Source organism: Myripristis murdjan, chromosome 6 (genome assembly GCF_902150065.1).
Source record: "Myripristis murdjan chromosome 6, fMyrMur1.1, whole genome shotgun sequence".
NCBI classification, from domain to species: Eukaryota; Metazoa; Chordata; class Actinopteri; order Holocentriformes; family Holocentridae; genus Myripristis; species Myripristis murdjan.
Window position 1 is genome coordinate 30,831,225 of NC_043985.1, and position 20,567 is coordinate 30,851,791.

At 42.2% G+C, this 20,567-nt stretch overlaps 1 protein-coding gene across 1 annotated transcript in view; it reads left to right on the plus strand.

The window, feature by feature from the left end:
- The window catches only part of LOC115360996 (transmembrane protein 189), a 56,262-nt gene that overhangs the window by 15,473 nt on the left and 20,222 nt on the right, over nucleotides 1-20,567 (plus strand). The window contains exons 2-3 of the mRNA XM_030054232.1: nucleotides 12,238-12,357; nucleotides 12,826-12,917. Of these exons, the coding sequence (XP_029910092.1) occupies nucleotides 12,238-12,357; nucleotides 12,826-12,917 (212 nt within the window). The remainder of the gene's footprint in view (nucleotides 1-12,237; nucleotides 12,358-12,825; nucleotides 12,918-20,567) is intronic.

The window sequence follows — 20,567 nt, forward strand, 5'->3', positions numbered from 1 at the left end:
TTTACCACCCACATCCCTCTTTCTCTCTCTCCCTCTCTCTCTCTCTCTCTCTCTCTGTCTTTCTTCCTCTCTCTCCCCAGGTCCCATCTGAAGACAGTCTACTGAGAGCCAACCAGGGGACATGCAGAGAGAGAGAGAGAGAGAGGGAGAGAGAGAGAGAGGGGGAGAATAAAAAGAATAGCAGATGTGTGTGTGCTCTGCGTGCGCGGCGTCCTCTGTGATTCGCCGCCTAATGTTTTAGTAATCTATACATCAAAATGGATAAAGTGTTTGGGAATCGGCGTTTGCCTCCGCCGGCGACCGAGCGCCGGCTTAAACGGGCTGGAAACGGAAAGAAAGAGAAAGAGAGAGAGAAAGGGAGTGTTTTTTTTTTTTTTTTCACGGCGCTGGCAGCTCTGGCAGGCGGCCGCTCGGAGTGTGTCGGGAGCTTTCTGTCACACACTCTGTAGGTGGCTTTTCAGCGTGTGAGAGCGGCCTTCGCTTCTTGTTTGCTGTTGTTATGTCGTTGTTTTTTTTTTTTTTTATAATTCCCTCTTTTTGTTTGCTCCCTCGCTGTGTGTGTGTGTGTGTGTGTGTGTGTGTGTGTGTGTGTGTGTGTGTGTGGGATCATGTGATCGGCTGTTATCGGAAACAGGAAGACTTTGTTCTCGCACACAAACAAGAAGCCTACAGGAATTCGTCCTTGGCGGTGTGGAGAGATGTTTACAGTAAACAGTGACGCAGCGTGGCGCGAGTCACACACACACACTGCACTGCACACTGTACACACACACACACACACACACGCGATCACTCTGCGTCTAGGACCGTAGCAGGATTAACATTTGCACGACATCCAGGGCGAGAGCCGGCCATTTGAAGTCAGGTTACACCTCTTTTTTTATTTGCAGAGCAGAGCTTATGCGTCTTTTTAGGTCAACATGATGAAAAACATAATCAGGAAGCCGAGTTACTGTGAAACTGGTTGAAGTGATGAGGATCTGACTGTCAAAGGTGCATGGAAAAGCATGGAGTGAGGCGTTTCTGTGGTCGTCACCACTGCACTGCAAAAACTCACAATCTCACCAAGAATATTTGTCTCATTTCAAGTCAAAATGTCTCATTACACTTAAAATAAGACATGATCACCCAAGAAATAACTTGTTTTTAGACAATTTTCACTTGAAACAAGTGAAAATTGTCTAAAAACAAGTTACTTCTGAGTAGAGTTCTCATCGGGCCTGAAAATTAAGACCCTACACTGCAAAACCCAAAATCTTAACAAGATTATTTGTCTTATTTCAAGTCAAAAATTTCTTATTCCTAGTCAAAATATCTCATTACACTTAAAATAAGACATGATCACCTCAGAAGTAACTTGTTTTTAGGCAGTTTTCACTTGTTTCAAGTGAAAATTTGCTTGAAACAAGTGAAAATTTGCTTGTTTCATTGGCAAATTTTCAGTCAAATTTTCACTTTTTCCACTGGCAAATTTTGCCAATGAAACAAGCAAATTTTCACTTGTTTCAAGTGAATTTTCACTTGAAACAAGTGAAAATTGTCTAAAAACAAGTTACTTCTGAGGTGATCATGTCTTATTTTAAGTGTAATAAGACATTTTGACTTGAAATAAGACAAATAATCTTGGTAAGATTTAGCATTTTTGCAGTGTACCCCTGCCATACTGGGCCAGCCCGAGGCCCTACCCTACTAATTAGCCGAACTTTAGGCCCGACAGCCCGATAAAGCCCCAAAAAAAAGAAAGGAGAGGAAAAAAAAAAAAAAAAAAAGATCGCCAAATTCGCCATTATTTAGCAGCGCCGGTGGCTCAAATTCTAGTAGCAGTGAGAGAACGGACATAATAGTTGGCGAAAGGCAGCTTCACCACAGAACCAGAACCCGAAGCCCCACCCTAGCCGACCAATTCACATACATTTTAGGCCCGACCCGACCCGAAAATGTCGGGTAGGGTCGGGTAGGGTCGGGTTCGGGCAGAATTTGTGAACTCTACTTCTGAGGTGATCATGTAATGAGATATTTTGCCTATAAATAAGACATTTTGACTTGAAATGAGACAAATAATCCTGGTGAGATTTTGAGTTTTTGCAGTGCGGTGGTGACGACCACAGAAACGCCTCACTCCATGCTTTTCCATGCACCTTTGACAGTCAAATCCTCATCACTTCAACCAGTTTCACAGTGACTCGGCTTCCTGATCGCATCATGTTGACCTAAAAAGACGCATAAGCTCTGCTCTGCAAATAAAAAAGAGTTGTAATGAGATATTTTGACTAGAAATAAGACATTTTGACTTGAAAAGAGACAAATAATCCTGATGTGATTTGGAGTTTTTGCAGTGTGGTGTGTGTTTGCAGGGCCGGTTGGTTTGTGTGTGACGCTCCCCGTCCAAAATGAAAACCCTCCCCAGCAGCAGAAGCAGCTCAAACTTGGCTGATAAAACGATAACGTGACGTGTGAATTCCTCCTCGGCAGCCTTTGTCGCTGGCCCGTCCTCAAAGTTTGTCCCTGCTGACCACCGTACACTCTCTCTCTGACCGCGAGCCAATCAGATGAAAGCAAAACAATGGCTCTGTATCAAACGGGCCTCTGATTGGTTGCCTTTTTTTGGTTTTTGTTTTTATGCTGTTTTACACAAAGCGGCGGCGCTAGCTGCTCTCTCCGGCCCGAGGCTGAACATGAGAGCCGGACGCTGACGCAAAGCACAGCCCAAAACATTATTTCATTGTTTTGTCTTTTGTTTTTCCCTCGTCGTTTTGTTGTATTTCCTTCTTGGGACGGGATGCAAAGCTGGTTTTAATTTGTTGTCAGGGGCTGAGGGGCGGGACGGGTCAAAATCTGCAAAATTCTGTTGGTTGGACTTTTTATTTGAGCTTAGTGGCGACAACGACGTCACTGCTAAAGATAAAGTGTTGTCCAGGAACAAAATTTAATTCGATTTTGATAGGGGAGACTGGGGTAAGCTGAGCCACCCCCTGTTGCTAGGAAACGGTAAAAAACATTGATCATGTGACCAAATATTTAAGAGGAAGGCATCATTTCATGGAGTCTGTGAAGGTAAGAACCACATGGGTAAAGTGGTTAGACATTTATTTCCAAAAAAACATTTTTTACTCTTAAAAGTGAATTCAGTCTATCATCAGTTTCATGAGAATTGTGTTAAGACCAAAACAGATTAGCATAAACCTAGCATAAAAGTGCACCATTTTAGCTGTGGGGACTAAAAAAGTCAAAATGGTAGCTCTGGGGTAAGTTGAGCCGGAGCCCATACACTAAATGTTAAGTAAATATGAAATATTAAATAAATAAATAGATAGATAGATAGATAGATAAAATAAATATTAATTACTTATTAAGTGTATGGGGGTAAGTGTATTTTGGTTCAATGTTCAAATGTGTTACGTTCATATGTTCATAACTGACCTTACTGTCAGCAAGGACACCATGAAACTAGTGTTCTAGTGTTTTCACAGCTGTTAATGTTCTCTTCCCAAGCGCACTTTAAGGCATATTAAAACAGCTGTTTATTGTACCTGTTGGATTGTGTTTAATGAATAAAATTACACATGAATGTGAAGAAATGACTGTTATTTAGGGAGGGAGAAGCCCATACAACTTACCCCATACACGGGGTAAGTTGTGCCACGAGACCACTTTTTTTTGGACATGCTATATTATGGAAACAGTTATGTTTACACTCATTCTGTTTGTTTGAAGAGATGCACAACATCCTGAAATATATGCAGATATATTAGATATAACGACAAAACTATGATTGTCTTGATGTAGTGGTCCTAAATATGAAAAATGTCTCATCTTACCCCAGTCTCCCCTATAAACAACCCCCACCCCACCCCAAACAATAAATGAAATAAGTAATTTTCTTCTTGTTAAATAGCTGCATGATGTTGCATGAGAAATTTGCTCTCAAGTATTTTTATTTAAATGTGACTTTAGGTCTCTATATCTACTTTTTTTTCATGACGTTGCTGATTGCAGCTATAAAGGAGACCTGTTAGTGTGAGTGTGTTAAAATTATATTTGCAGCAGCTGTGATCACTGCTAATCGACTCTGGTATTATTCCAGTGGGCAACCAGTTAAATTGTCATGTAGACTGGGTGTTAACCATTTGTACTGATTGGCACACATTAATGTTTTTTATGAACACTGCTTTGTAACATGAGGCTGTTTGAAACAGTTGGTTCATGTCCACAGCGAAGCCACAGCCGCTCTCTCTGGCATGCCAGACGCTAACAATCCACGTGACAAGATTCAGAACAGATTTATTTACCAAACTGCTTTCCAGACGTCAGTGATAGAGCAAAAGTCATCAAAATTATTCCAAAAAAATGAAGAAGAGCCACTAAAAGGCAGGAGATTAAAGTTAAAAGCAGGACAGCCGCCGCCCTAAAGAGACGATTCAGAAACAGAAGCTGCATTAAAGGCCGGTTTTGGAGAAGAGGCTGGGACTGTGTCAGCGCTGAGGAACGCCCCGGCTCCAGCTGGACTGAGCACATCAGGCGAGACGTTTGCAGAGAAACGCTGAGAAGCAACAGTAAATGTAGTTTTTGGGTTGAAAGCGCTCAGTCTGGAGTCCGTTCACCTCCTCTCAGGTTGTGCCTCCTCTGCTTCCCTCGGCCTCGTTAACATCCGACTCCACCGCCCAGCATCGCCCATTTGGAGTCCAGGGTTTAGCTTCTCAAAACTGATGCAATAAACAAAATTGTATGAACCGATAGACACCACGGGACAGAATTAAAGAGTACAGCCTGATAAATCAAGGAATCAAAATATGAACATGAATAGAAGTTAGATTTTAAACTGAAAGCAGTAAATTCAGTGTGGCTCAGTGTTAATTTCTGCATCTGATTTTGAATCAGTCTAAATCTTTTGAATAAAATGCAGATTAGTTTTAGTTGCATTTATGTCGCATGAGTTATTGTTGGTTTTAGTCTCATTCTAGTCAGATGCATTTTTCTGTTTTTTTCTTTCCCAAATGAAATCAACACAGTGACTTTTCATCGAGCTCACATGGAAATGATTTTAGATGCATTTCAGTCTGAACTCGTCTTAGTCATGGAAAATAAGGTCACTGATGAACATTTTTTCATTGAGGAACTTCTCCATCTTGCATTTTTTTTTTTCCTTTTTCCTGGGCAAAGTGTCACTTCCTGTTGTGAGTGCGACGCCGGCGGCTCTGACCCCTCGACTGATCCGATCCGCGCCGCCTTATTTAACTCAGCACAGTGCATTTCATTTCATTTTCTTTTCTTTTTTCTTTTTTTTTAATTTGTTTGTTTTTTCCGCCGTGGCTGGTGGGGATGTGTGCGTCGGCGCTCCCTCCTCTGCGGCGTGACACGTTCCAGTCGGTTCCGCCGCCGGCCGCGTTAGCAGACAAAGGGAGCGGCGCGAGCCCGAGCGGCTCCGGCGCTCCATTAGTATTCTGGAGGCGCCGCCCGCCCGCCTGCCCGCTGCCCGCCACTCACTCCCCAGACAGCGAATCAGCCGGCGTTGATTAATTTCAGCCTATTAGCACCCCTCGTTCCCCTCCCCCGGCTCCGCCCAGGTTAAATCCCCGTGCACACCCACGTGCACGCTCGCAGGCGGGGGTGCGGAGGGGGGGGGGGGGGGTGCGGCTGGGTGAGCGATGGCAGAGAGGTTGCCAGGGAGCCAGTTGTTGTCAGGACGATATTAATGAGTGCACTGCTCCGGCCCTGAGAGTGTGTGTGTGTGTGTGTGTGTGTGTGTGTGCGAGCCTAAGTGTATGTCTGTAATTTTGGTGTTCGTATGCCAAGTGTGTGTGTGTGTGTGTGTGTGTGTGTGTACCGGAGCGGTGCTTTTTTAGTTTTAGATGAGCTGAGCCTGTTTGTGTGTGTATTTGTGTCTATGCTGGGCAAATGTGTGTGTGTGTGTGTGTGTGTGTGTGTGTGTGTGTAGCATATGTCCATTAACACATAGCTGTGCATAAGTGCCTGTTTGTGAGGTTTGTATGCATGCATGTATGTATGTATGTGCGTGTGTGTGTGTGATATCCAGCAATGCCATGGCCTGAGGGACAAGGGCTTGTGTGTGTGTGTGTGTGTGTGTGTGACTGTGTGTGTGTGAGTGAGTGTGTGTGCGCTCTGCGGAGGCCTGTCCTAGTTTCCTTCCCCTCACCAGGGAGCCAGAGGATCCAAGGACTGACGCACATCACCTGACAGCCGCCCCACTGCTCCACGGCCCTGCACCGTGTGTGAGTGTGAGTGTGTGTGTGTGTGTGAGACAGAGATACAGAGTGTCTGAGTTTGTGTCACAGAATGCATGTGTGTGTGTGTGTGTGTGTGTGTGTGTGTGCATGTGAGAGAGGGAGAGAGAGAGGGTGTGAGAATGCGAGTCAGGAAACCCATTAGTTTTAGTATCATTGTGTGTGTGTGTGTGTGTGTGTTTGTGCTTACAGTGTGTGTGGGTGCAAGCGCAGTGAGAGAGTTAGAGAGAGTGAATTTTGGTGTACTGTTCCCTTGAGGTGTGTGTGTGTGTGTGTGTGTGTGTGTGTGTGCGCCTTGGGGCAGAGTGGAGAAAATGGTGTCACATGAAGCTCGGAGACAACAGAGCTCGGTGCTCTACTTAACCTCGCTGTGGACTCGGGCTGTTTGCACTAACAACGCATTATCTTAACGCAGTAAACACATTAAGGTAATGCAGAGGCTGCGGGCTGCACGCAACACACACACACACACACACACACACACACACACACACATTACGGTCAAATCCACCGGGCCCGCTGGAGGTCGAGGTGCAGAAAACACACCTTGTTTGAACTTTGTGCCGTAAAATAAACGTGATCACGTCGAAGCGATGAAAAGCTGCAAGTGAATCACAGAAAACGTCTGTGCACTTCGAGTTTCAGCAAATCCCAATATGACACACACACACACACACACACACACGAGTTTTATTTTTGGCATCAAGCCTCAGTCAGTGCAGTCGAGTCTTTTTTTTTTCTGTTTGAGTCATTTTACTTTTCCTTCAGTCCGTTTTTGCCTCATTTTAAATCAGATCCATCACAGAGAACGGATGATCAGTTACAGGTTGTGGGACCTTTCACAATAAAAGCTCGGATGAGAAGCGGAACCTGCGTCTGCTGTGTTGGTTCTACTTTTTGTCTAAATTTCACAATAAAAGCTGCACCGTGAATCGATCAATCAGTCAGACTTTATTAATAGAGCACTTTTCATACAAAAGGAGCAGCCCAAAGTGCTTTACATAAAAACATCAAACAATAGACACAAGAGATATCCCCCCCTTCTCCCACACATAAATAGATACCCACACACACACTCATACACACACACCCACATTTAAAAACACTGAGGAATTAAGAACACTGAGGTAACGCTCTCCTACACTCGCCACTTTGAAGTGAGGAAACACCAGAGAGAAGATAATCAATACTACAGAGCGATAAGATGACTGTTTAGATTAAAATTCAGTAAATATCTAAAAAAATAAAAGTAATAAAATAAATAAAATTCAGTTAAAGGCCAGACTAAAATGGTAAAAATAATAATCAAATAAATAAAATTCAATTGAAAACCAGTCTCAAAAGGTAAAATAAATAAATAAATGAATGAATAATAAAATAAATAAAATTCAGTTAAAGGCCAGACTAAAATGGTAAAAATAATCAAATAAATAAAATTCAATTGAAAACCAGTCTCAAAAGGTAAAATAAATAAATAAATATATAAATAATAAAATAAAAAATAAAATTCAGTTAAGAACCAGACTAAAAGGTTAAAAATAATAAATAAATAAAATTTAGTAAAAAAAAAAAAAAAAAGAAATTAGTTAAAAGCCAGACTAAAAAGGTAGGTATTGAGTTCTTGAGCATCATCATGTGCTTCTTCTACATTTTGTCAGTTGAGTCTACAGGGTCCTCACTTCAGTTGAGCGTAACGCCCCTTTAAAAGCATGTCGTTTGCAGCGTGTTCTCTCCTCCTTTTCTGACTGCACGGAAAAAGATCCCAGCTTTTTACGGCACAACTTCTGCTAACTCCTGCAGTCAGACACCAGCAGAGGAGCAGTACTTGTACTTGAGCAGCAGTGTGTAGTACTCTCTCCACCGCTACTTCTTCTGTATTGCGTGCATCAAACTGAAGACGCTGTCTGATAGTGAAGAAAATCACAAGTGCGGTCTGAGTTTGGGTTTCACAAGAAAGACGGGAAATTTTACAGAGGTTTCGGCCAAGCAGCCGCGAAATCCACAGGCGGCGCCTCTGATCTCCAGGATCGCCATGGAGTCGCCATGGAGATACCGTCAGACCATCAGAGGTTTTATCAAAGCCGTAGCGCACTCTCCATATGGAGCAAAGTGTCATGTGTCTCATCGCCAAAGTGCATTATAAACAGAGGACTGCTTCAAAACATTGTTCGCAGTTGACATGTTTTTACTGCCAGCGTCATATCTCATTGTGGCAGAGCTGAATCATATTTATACTGATTTGCTGGCCACTTATCACGATACAGCATATCATCTGATCATGCATCGAGTGACACCCCCAGTTAAATCTGATGGACCTTGCCTTCAGTCACTGTCTGCACCGCGCAGCTGGTGGCTCCGGGTCGATGTCGGTGTGAGTTGCGGCAGGTCAGGATGCAGAGCTCTTACATCTGCCCGGCTGTGCAGTGTGCAAGCTTTTTTTTGGTGGTGAATGAATGCAGAATAAACTCACACACCTGCGCGCCCTGTTCCACACATGCCGTCCATTTGGCCGCGTGGAGACGAAGAGCCGGTTTCATAAATATGACGAGAGCCTGACGTCCACAAAGCTGACGAGACCTGACAGGTTAGGCTTCATTTTGGAGTTTGTGCTCGGTTCTGGCCGAGTTCAAGCTGAGCTACTACAGATTTTTTTTTTTTTTTTTAAATATAATCCTATAGCCTGTATTTTAGCCTCTAATACACTATGATAACTCCAAATTTGTTGGAGACTGTGGCCTGTTTTATGATAAAAGTTGGTTCTGAGATATTCCCATCTCCTGGATCGAGTTAACTTCCCTCTCATCTGTCAAACCATCATAGAGACAAAAAAGAGGGAGAATAGTTTAGTTTGAGATCAAATTAATGAATGCCTAATTTCCTAAGTAACACATAAACTGCTTGCAAATATCCCCCAAAACATGACTACCATTTTTATTATTATTATTATGATTATTATTGTTATTATTTTTGCCAGTTCCATTTTTATCCAACCAGTAGCTTTACTGGGAGGCAGGAGTCAGTCTGCCTGTAGCCACGGCTCAACTGAGGCTTCACGTCCTGGTTCCTTTTTAACTGGGTTACAGTGACTGTAGCCCGGGGCCGGCTGACCCTGACCCGACACGCAGCAGCCCTTAGTCAGCCCGGCCCCGGGCGGACAGGAAGGTGCAGGAAGGTGGTGTTGTTGTTGTTGTTGTTGTTGTTGTTGTTATGCACAGTAAATTTAGCCCTCATGCTTGTATTAATGACAGTACGGAGGCACGCCGGCGGCTCAACTGGTAGAGTGCGTTCCACACATCAAGCCGGGACATTTGCTGCATGTCGTCCCCTCTCTCTCCCCTGAATAAAACAGAAATGTCAAAAAAAAAAAAAAAAAAAATTAATAAATAAAAATAATGACAGTATAGTCTCTTTCATGATTTACAGTATATGGTCTTGTAGTTAAATAGTAAAATACTCAGTAAAATACTCCTCACTGTTCAAAACCATCTCTGTTAGGCCTGCAAATAATCATCATTTTCATTTTCAGTGTTGAAAATAATGACAAACGCTGTAATGATAGGAAGGAGAAAAGGCAGCTGTCGATCTTGGTGAAGCTGGAATCAGTAAGTGTGTTTAGAGGGTTTTATTAAATAAAAACCCCAAAATTAAAAATAACAATAATGATAATAACAATTATGATGCTAATTATAGTTGATTAATTTTCTGTCAGTCAACTGATTAATCAGCTAATTGTTGTGTTGTAAGCCGAAAAACAGCATGACTCAAAGGGAGACTGCGTCAGGCGTGCAATGCATTATGGTTGTTGTAGTTCACCGGTGCAGCATTGGTACCGAAGAGGTAAGGTGCACATGCCTGTTGGCAAAAAAGGGGGCGTGGCAGTGGGAGTGGCCTATTACAAAAAGTCACATGACCTCTAAATGGATTCACGTGACAGCTAAACTTTGGAGAAACACACACACACACACACACACACACTTTCATAGGTGATGGCCCTATAGAAAAAGCAGCTTTCTGCTTATGAGGCTGAGGTTTTCCATGGACGTCAAGTGTTTGTGTGTGTGTGTGTGTGTGTGTGTGTGTGTGTGTGTGTGTGTGTGTGTGTGTGTGTGTGTGTGTGTGTGTGCAGCTGTTGCAGATCTGTGCTTTGTTTATCAGTTAGGTCTAAAAGGTCCTCAGTTACATCAACACTCAGCAATTTTGCGCACTGCACCTTTAATAGCATTGATTTTTTTTTTTTTTTTTTTTTGTAAATGATGTTGACAAGAAATACCAGCTTGCCTTAAACAAAATTATACTCAGGCAGCTGTTAATGCAATTTAATAATTACTAATTAATTTAATTACTGGTGCAGGCCACACAGACATGATCAATACACAAGCAACAACAGGAAAACGCTGTTTTTTTTTTTTTTTTTAAAAGCAAAATGTCTTGAGATTTGAGGTCATAAATTCAGTTTGGAGCTGAGTTCCCGTCTGCTGGGTCCTCCTCACTTTCTAAGTTTGATTCCGTCTAATTTCAGAAGGTGAAGGGTCACATTTGATAATTCGTGAAATATCCATAATCCCATACTTCCAATCTCCGGTGGCCACTTGAGTCCATACCTTATGAGAGGCTGCTAGCATATTCATAGGCACACAGGTCTATAGGTGCACACACAGTCCTGGACGGCCTTGGGTGCTTTATTAAAAAAAAAAAACCCTGTCATGAATATCTTATAGGCTGCTAATACTGTGTGATACATCAGGATCCGAACACATTAAAGTTTCAGAAGCACATTACACTGGCAAAAAGAGAGAGAGAGGGGAAGAGGACAAAAACGAGAAAAGAACAGAAGAAAGTCAGTAGAAAGCGGAACAAAGAGCGTTTAGATCCGCGTGAGGTTTATCTCTGGAAGCCGGGTTGCGCCGCGATGACGTCCGACATCCCGCTAACGATGTCAGGCGGCGCCGAACGAGGAAACGGAGGGACGGCGAGCTCACGGAAAGACTGACGACAAAAAGAAAAGAAAGGAGAGAGAGTGATATCTCGTCGAAAGATGGAAGATTAAGGTCGCAATAAGGCCTAGTCAGTGCCTCGGCAGCTTGGAGTAGCTGTGGTTGAGGGCTGTGTGTGTGTGTGTGTGTGAGAGAGAGAGAGAGAGAGAGAGAGACTGTGTGTGTGTTCAATAATTCAGTATCTCTCTAATCTTCTCTCTTTGCCCTTCGGGGGCCTCGTGGCTGCAGGCTGGTCTGAGTTTTGACCCCCCATTTCTTCTCTCTCTCTCTCTCTCGTAATATTGCTGATCTGTGAGTTTGGAGAGCAGCGACTTCTACTTCCTCTCTCTCTCTCTCTCTCTCTCTCTCTCTCTCTCTCTCTCTCTCTCTCTCTCTGGTCTTTAGAGTTAATACTGCTGACCTGTGAGTTTGGCCTTGTCCCTCCAGATGCCTGCCTCCCACCTCGAACGGCCTCTGTGTGTGTGTGTGTGTGTGTGTGTGTGTGTGTGCTGTGCTGTGTCAGCATCGGTGTTCCACATATGAGAGGTCACGACCCCGCAGCCTGGACTACACTTGTCTTCATCTGGCTGATTACATATTAACACCACACACACACACACACACACACACACGGCGTTTGACCCTCGCTGTGAGAGTCACTGGGACTTCACCCACTTCATTAAAGCGACACATCAGAGTCTCTATTCTCTCCTCGTCTCTTCGTCTCTCTCCCCTCGTCGCTCCGGCCGGGAAGTTGGACTTTGAAACTCGACTCGGCAAGTTTCTTCCAGCGCCACTTTTGTGGCACGCGGTTCGAGTCCCGGCGCGTGCCAACAGGTTTCCAGTCAGAGGGCCTTCGACGTCTTCTGCTTGGGGGGGTTTGGCTCCTCACAAACACAAATCAACATGTTCGAAATGTGCAAAGTGTCACAGCTGTGATCTGTGCTTACTCACACTCAAATGATGATAATTTATCTGTGTGTGTGTGTGTGTGTGTGTGTGTGTGTGTGTGTCCCCTGCAGGTAAGCGGCTGCAGGAGTGGGTGTGTGTTATTCTGTGCCTCTTCCTTTTCATCGTCAACTTCTCCTTCCTGCTCCTCCACTTCTCCACCGTTCACATCTACAAGATCATCCTCGGCATCGGTGAGTCAGGACTTCATTATATAATATGCTTTAACATATATATTTTTATTTATTTATTTTATTTATTTATTTATTTATTCCAATTATGTCTAAATAAATGATTTTCCCTTCAACTAGTTTTTTTTAAATTTTTTTTATTGACAGCTAATGCCATGTGCATGTAAAGGGTTAAACATTTAATAATGACAGGATTTAAAGTGTACTGATCTACATAGCACACATGTAGGGAGGCAAGTCTGCACGAATACACACACACACACACATACACACACGGTGCATGCATATTGTGCAAAAAACAACTTTTGTACTGCTTGTGCTGGTTTATAAATAGTATATGATGTGTATATGATTTGTAATTACTGTGATTTCCCTAAAACAGAATCATGAGACGCTCATGTCGTTTGGTGTTTCTTTATTCTGCTCTTCCCTGTGTGTGTGTGTGTGTGTGTGTGTGTGTGTGTGTGTCAGTCTTAGGCATCGTGACGGCAGACTTTGCATCGGGGATGGTGCACTGGGGGGCGGACACCTGGGGATCTGTGGACATCCCTGTCATTGGCAAGGTGAAAACACAAACACACACACACACACACACACACACACACACACACACACACACACACATACTTGGAGTGCATTCAAATCAAATTATATTCATTCTCCTCCCACAGCTGCAGTGTTTAGTAAAGCCTCATCCTTCCCCTAGTTTCCCTTCAAATTTACAGTTAAATGACCAGCGGGCTGACAACATGCTGGGCTGGGGCTTCCTTTTATTGTTTTTAAAAAAGTCATATACAGCAGGTTATACCACAGCTGCATCTAATTATAACTTTTATTGTTGGTTAATCTATTTTCAGGGTATAAAATGCAAAAAAACAAACAAAACCAGAGTCTCATGGGAAGTGATCAGATCCCAAAGAGAAGCCCTCAGTTTCCTTCCTTAGTCTGACCAGGAGCCAGAAATCCCCAAGTCATTTTTATCATTTATTTATTTATTTATTCAAATTTTACAACGATACGAACAGAGAAAAGGAATTCAATCTGAGTGATCTTAGAGAAGCTGGAGGCAGCAAAAGTTTGGCATTTTGACATGATAAATAAACATTTCATTGATGATCAAAATTGCAACTTAATTATTTTTCTGTCAGTAAATGAATATGCAGTGTGCGGGGGGTTGGACAACCGCAGGAAAGTGATGCCTGAAGTTCGATTCCAGCCCTGATTCCCCTGCACCTGTCCAGTAAACATGTGGGCATGCAGATTTCTTCTCTTTGTCATCATTTTGTTAAATTGAACACACATTTTTTTTTTTTTTATTTCTAAACTCTATACAGTTGTCCCTCACTATAACGCAGTTCACCTTTCGCGGCCTCGCAGTTTCGTGGATTTTCTTTTAGTGCAATTTTGCATGCTTTTTTTTTTTTTTTTTTTTTTTTTTCACAGCGCATTGGGTTCTGCGTCCTGATTGGCTAAGGGACTGTAGACCATTGTCAATCAATCTCCTCCGTGCCGTGTCTCTTGTACAGCACAGAATGCGTTCATTCTATAATACTGGACTTATTTTTCTACGAAGGTTTGAACTTTGAGAGTTTAAACAAGAGAGAAAAGTGAGAAAATGTTAATGCCTGTCTGAGAAAAGTGTATAAAGTGTGTAGTGAGGGGTTTCACAGCCTTAAAACATCTAGAATAATTGTAAAAAATAAACCTGACTACTTCGCGGATTTCTCCTATTGCGGGTTATTTTTAGAACGTAACTCCCGCGATAAACGAGGGACCACTGAATTGAAATACAGCAGCTAACAGGCTCCTCAGGCTATTATGGTCATCATGTTGGTTATATTTAGAAAGTAATTTATAAGTAACATGTACTCGTGATAACTGTAATTGTGGAGCATTTTCCCACACCTGGACAGGTAGAGTCGGTAGTCTACTTTCACTTGAGTCTGTTTTTCCTCTCGGTGTCGTGTGTGACTCTATAGGACTGCAGACTGAGCAGCAGAAAGCGAAGCAACGGAAACCCAAAGTGCTTCCATTCGTCGGTCAGCAGAAAAGAGGAATCTGCCCTCACTTTGTTACAACCTCTAGTTTTGACTTACATGTAACACTGCTCTCTTTAAGTCACTCACTTTTTCTAAACCAAGTGTTTTTTTTTGGGTAGTTTTACCTCCAGTTAAAGTAAAAGTAAGGTGCCAGGAACTTCTGCTCGAGGAGGATTTTTCTCTCGTTCTGTTTCCAGCTTGTTGTTCATGTGCAAGTCAACACCTTCAGGACTCTGCGAGGACAGTGCACACTTGACATTTATATGAGCAAATGACTTGCAGACTAGCAGCTCCTGTCCTGTACGTCTCTTGTCCCCTGCGGGCCTCCGTACCTCTCTCTCTCTCCACAGGCGGCTCGCCGGCTGCACCTTATTCCCCGGAGCATTAGTGACCCGGCAACTAAATGTCAGCGCCTCGCATAGGGATCTGTCAGTAGACAATAGGGTGTAGGGCTCGCTCACACACACACACACACACACACACACACACACACACACTGTAAAAAGCCTTACCTTAGACCTGTGAAGCTGCTGCTGTACATGGAAAAGGGCAGAAAGTAGAGTTTGCATTATTATATGTATGCATACACACACACATGCACGCACACACACTTAATTCTCAATTCTTGTGATAAAACATATCATCACGTTAATGCACCCACACATACACACACACACACACATGCACATTCCTTCCAGCCAATTACAGTAAAGGTTATTCTTCATTTCAGCCAATTAAAATTAGGGTGATGAGGTGCTGTATGCAGATTGGCTGATGTGAACTTTGTTTTGATTAATGGGATGGGATATTAGTGTGTGTGTGTGTGTGACTGTGTGAGTTTATGCATTTACTTAAATTTTTGATAAATGATGAAATATTCAGTCGTAATTACACTGTAAAAATGTTGACGCTTGTGTGTTCCTGCGACATTGAAACACACACACACTGATTATGAAAATCACTATTTATCATAACGCTGATGATTTGCTGTTTCAAAATAAAAGTAATTGCGGTGTGTATTTTTAAAATCTCAAACCACACAAGTGGAGGGAAGGGTTAATATGGTTAGTTTCAAATTTTGTCATTTTCTTCTTTAAAAATAAACATCTTATGAATATATGACTAGTATTCACAGCCTTTCATGGTACCTGTGCAATATAATATCATAACCAGGCTCTCTATTAGGCGATTTATCTAGACTACACATAAAACGGCATTTTCAAACACTTTATATTCATTTTAAGTGCTAATATTGCTTCCTTTGAGCTGAATATTCAATATACAGAGCGTATCGAGAAGCTGTTTTGTTTTCTGTTTTTTTTTTCACATGTCATTTTCAAATTGTGGAGGCCTGAATTTAGATAGATAGATAGATAGGTATACTTTATTGATCCCAGACTGGGAAATTCACACGTTACAGCAGCATCATCAATAAAAACAAAAAATAAAAATTAAAAAAAATTAAAATTAAAAGTATATACAATAGAGACTAAATATGTGAAATATATACACTAAAAACATTAAGGGCTAAGTATATACAATAAAGTAGCCTGAGAATATGAGATGTTTAAGTGTTGAAATGTAAGAAATGTAAGATATACTGATGAAAATAATAAATATGAAAAATGAAAAATACAGATAGTAGATGGTTATGGTACAGGGTAAGCTTGAAACCATGGAACCAGGAAAACCAAGTGGCAGAACCCGACGCCCGGAACTGGGATTCGGCGACTGTCCGACTTGATTTGGAATCACCACTTCTAATAAATAACAACAATTTGCATGTTGAGCTCCTTGACGAGACTCTAAAAAGTTAATATTTCACATCACGCCGCCGTCACGCCGCCGTCACGTCGTCCCTGCGCTTTCACACCAAGCGACTCGCGACAATAAATCACGGACGATCTCATTTGGCGTGACGAACTCCGCCGCCGGATGATTTCATCTTCGTTTTTTTGATTTCGATTCGACGCCGATGACGATGATTTAATGTCGTGCGTCGTCACGGCCTTTCATCCCGGCGCTGTGTCGATCCGCGTGGAGCTGCTTTGTGATTTTTGGGGCATTATATCTGATGTGATGTTTTTTTGCAAAGACGCAGTTTTCCGCCATATTGTGTTATTTAAATAACAGCACCCATTTTCTGTGTGTGCCACCGTTGGCAATGATTTCTGAGCCCTGTTGTTTTTTTTTGTGTGTGTGTTTTTGTGTGTGTGTTTGTGAAAGGTGCTATCTGGTTTGATGTTTATTTATGATGTGGCATTTATTGGGGCTCGGGGTAGTTACAGGGACCAAAAGCACAGCAGCAGCCACAGATTTGCATGGCGTGTCGGACACCGTAGGAGACTTCTAATAAGGACTTTCACTGGAAGAGAAGAATGGACCTTTGCAGAGAACAGAGGGACAACAATAGGCTAGCTGAAAATAAAGTGTGTGTGTGTGTGTGTGTGTGTGGAGGGAGACGGAAAAATAAACACAAGGCCTTTTCTTCAGTTGCGTTTTTTTGTGTGTGTGTGTGTGTGTGTTTTGTGTGTGTTTAGAGACTGAGAATAAAGCAGACCTGCGCTCCCAGTTAAGGTTATTTTGAATATCAAAGACGGCCATGATGGAGGACACCTGAGGTTAATGGTGTTTGCAGTTAGAAAGCTCGGACAAAAACATCCGAAGCCACTGCGGCTCTTTGTCACTCGTTTGTTTTGTGCGTGTGTGTGTGTGTGTGTGTGTGTGTGTGTGCATGCACATGTGTACGTCCTCCCTCTGTGTCGCGCCGCCTTCGTTTGCCAAGTCGTCTTTAAAGAGCTCGGTCGAGCTGAACCGTACGGCGGACGCCGCGTTGGAACCTCGGTAACAAGCGCCGGCTGCAGACACACAGCGAGCGACGGCCTCCATGCCCAAGTCGCTGCCATGGCAACACAAACAAATATTTAGGCCGGGGTTAATGTATGAAGTATTTCCGAACCAGAACCAGGACCTCGTCAAGTCAAACTAACCTCGTTGATTTTTTTTTTTGCAGCTGCCACATGTATTTTGCACACACACACTCACACACACACTCTGCAAATTATAAAGCCGGAAAACATGAATCACGTCTGCTAGGCATGCACGATATTTGATTTTTGTTTTTTTTTTTTCCTATATGCCGATATTTTCCATCTCTGTTGGCTGATTTCCCGATGCAGATACATGCACATGCACACGTTTTTTTCCGCCTAACTGCAGAAACATCAAGTCTCTCCTGTGGTGGAGTTAACATTATTATTATTATTATTATTATTATTATTATTATTTTGCCTGCGCTTATTATGGTGGTCCACTGGCAGATAAAGCTATAAAACACAAGGCTTTTCAAAATGTACACATTCACATGGCAAAATAAAAAAATACCTACAAAGCATGCCATATTTGTCTTCATTAGTGATGTGCGATATTGACTTATTTGCCGATATCCGATATGCCGATATTAGTTTTAAAGCCTGTATCAATCAGTCAATCAATCAATCAGTCAAATTTGATTTATGTAGCACCTTACAAACAAATGCATGATATTCAAAGTGCTTTACATCTTCACTGAAAAATAAGCATAAAATAAGAAGTAAAAGGACTCAGAGACCGATGCACACTCATAAAATATGGTTAATTAAAAACAAAAAAAAAGAGTAATCAGACAAGAGAGTGAATAAAAAGATTTAAAACAATGAAAACACAGCAATAATAATAAAAAAAAAAAAAAATCAACAGATTCAACGACAATATCAGCGTCCAAACAGTAACTAAACCCCAGGCTTTAGGTCTGAGCTTCAGGTTTAGGTTTAGCTCTTTAAACTGGTGCGAGCTTTGTTTTACCTGGCGCCGCCTGGATACCTGGAAACAGAAACAGTCGGTCACCTGCACCAGTCGGTCAGAGACGTGCAGCTTCGTGTTCAAAACAAAAACAGGCGTCATTAACCTCGACGTGTTTCAGGATCCGGCTGCACCCGTACGAAAAACCTCAAACGGGAGGGTGGGGTTTGCAGAGTGTCATCGTTCCTGAGGCGGAGGCCCTGATTGGCTGACAGCTGTGTGTGTTTTTAACTCTGAAGTGAGACATGAACATTTTTTTTTTCCATATTGTACAACAAAGTAACTATCTGTCTATATTGTGTATCTGCTGGTTGCAGCTTCATTTAAAGCTACATCACATGTATGCTGAGAGGAATATTCAAACCCCAAGATGTGATTTTTTTTTTTTTTTTTTTTTTTGTTCTGTTGGGGCTGCAGCACCACATCAAACAGAAACTATTTACATGGCTTTACATATTTTATGCACACTTCTAGTGCTGGGCGGTATACCAGTTCATACCGAATACCGGTGTTATTTTTTTTTTTTATGATATGAATTTTTCAGATACCCCAATACCGGTGTGTGTGTGTGTGTGTGTGTGTGTGTGTGTGTCGCACATAACATTGGGAACAGCACGCGGAACGTAGCGCCGCGGGACATCGTTGGAGGGGGGACTGTTTTTGCAGTTGCACTCTCTAAGCAGTGGGGACTCAGAAAATGAAGCTGAAGAACTTTTCCCAAAAAGTGGAGCTGTGTCGGCTGTTTGTCTTCGGCTTCAAAAAAAATCCGTCTGGCAAAGGCAAAGAAACTCTCCAGTTACAGCAGCGCACTGACAGAGATTGTGTAACAAAGTGAAGAGTTGCCACTCCGCTCTAGTTTCACTGGCTAACCAGCAGCACACTGGCTTAGCTTGTCTATTCAGAGAAGAGGTATCACTTCGGCTTATTTTTCAATCTGTGTTATCACATGCATACTACTGCTCATTCATTGGTGGCTGAATTGTTAGGTCTATTTGATAAGTAATTCACATTTTTAAAATAATAATAATAATAATTTAACATATTGTTAAATCAGTCAAATCAGTCTGCATATTAATGCAAGTGGCCTTAAATTTGCATAATAAAAAGGTTGTGTATTTTGACTGCAACTGTCCTGCATTCTGATTCCTTCACTTCATTAGAATCATGAGTGCCACCTCTTTGCATCATTTTGTGTTGCCATGTAAACCTGTATTAATACTAGGGTGGACAACTTGGACATTAACGTCCAGTATTCATTCCTCATGTCAGTAAAATAGGTCATTCTAAGTTAATTTACTGCAGTAATTCTTCTCTAAATAATTAGAAAATGTGGTTAACACCCAGTCGTGCACGAAAAAAGAAAATACCGTCATATACCGTGAAACCGATATAGAGTGGTGCCTCGTTTATCGCGGGAGTTACGTTCTAAAAATAACCCGCAATAGGCGAAATCCACGAAGTAGTCATCTTTATTTTTTACAATTATTCCAGATGTTTTAAGGCTGTAAAACCCCTCACTACACACTTTATACACTTTTCTCAGACAGGCATTAACATTTTCTCACTTTTCTCTCTTGTTTAAACTCTCAAAGTTCAAACCTTCGTAGAAACATAAGTCCAGTATTATAGAATGAACGCATTCTGTACTGTACAGGAGACACGGCACGGAGGACATTGATTGACAATGGTCTACAGTCCCTTAGCCAATCAGGACGCAGAACACAATGCGCTGTTTAAAAAAAAAAAAAAAAAAAAAAGCATGCAAAATTGCACTAAAAAAATCCGCGAAACTGCGAGGCCGCAAAAGGTGAACCGCGTTATAGCGAGGGACAACTGTAATTTTGAAAAATACCGTGATATACATTTTTGGTCATACCGCCCAGCGATACACACTTCCCTGTGATGTAGCAGGACGTATTTGGGAAAAAAAAAAAAAAGTTTCTGCAGCTCAGTTGTGGAGCGATGACAAACCCACCTGTGGGAGCGGTGGAGTTCAAGAGCTTTAAAGGAGCAAAAACCCAAATTCAGATTGTGTCATGTAGCAGTGAACGCCCCATCCCGGCTCTTAATTAGAAAATTCACTGTAATCATTGACTTTAAATCATCCAGAAGGCCTTTTCTCTTCGCTGCAGTAAAAAAAAAAAAGCACGACCGTCTCGAAAGCGTCGGTGCATCTTCCCACCAGCGTTTAAAAGTATCACTCTGCGAGGCTGGGGGCAGTGCACGTGTTTTTTTTTTTTTTTTTTTTTTTTTTTGAAAGAGAAACATGTCCATCATCATGTCACTGAACTTTAATGGATACATCAAGGATGGTGCGGCTTTCTGACGACGGTC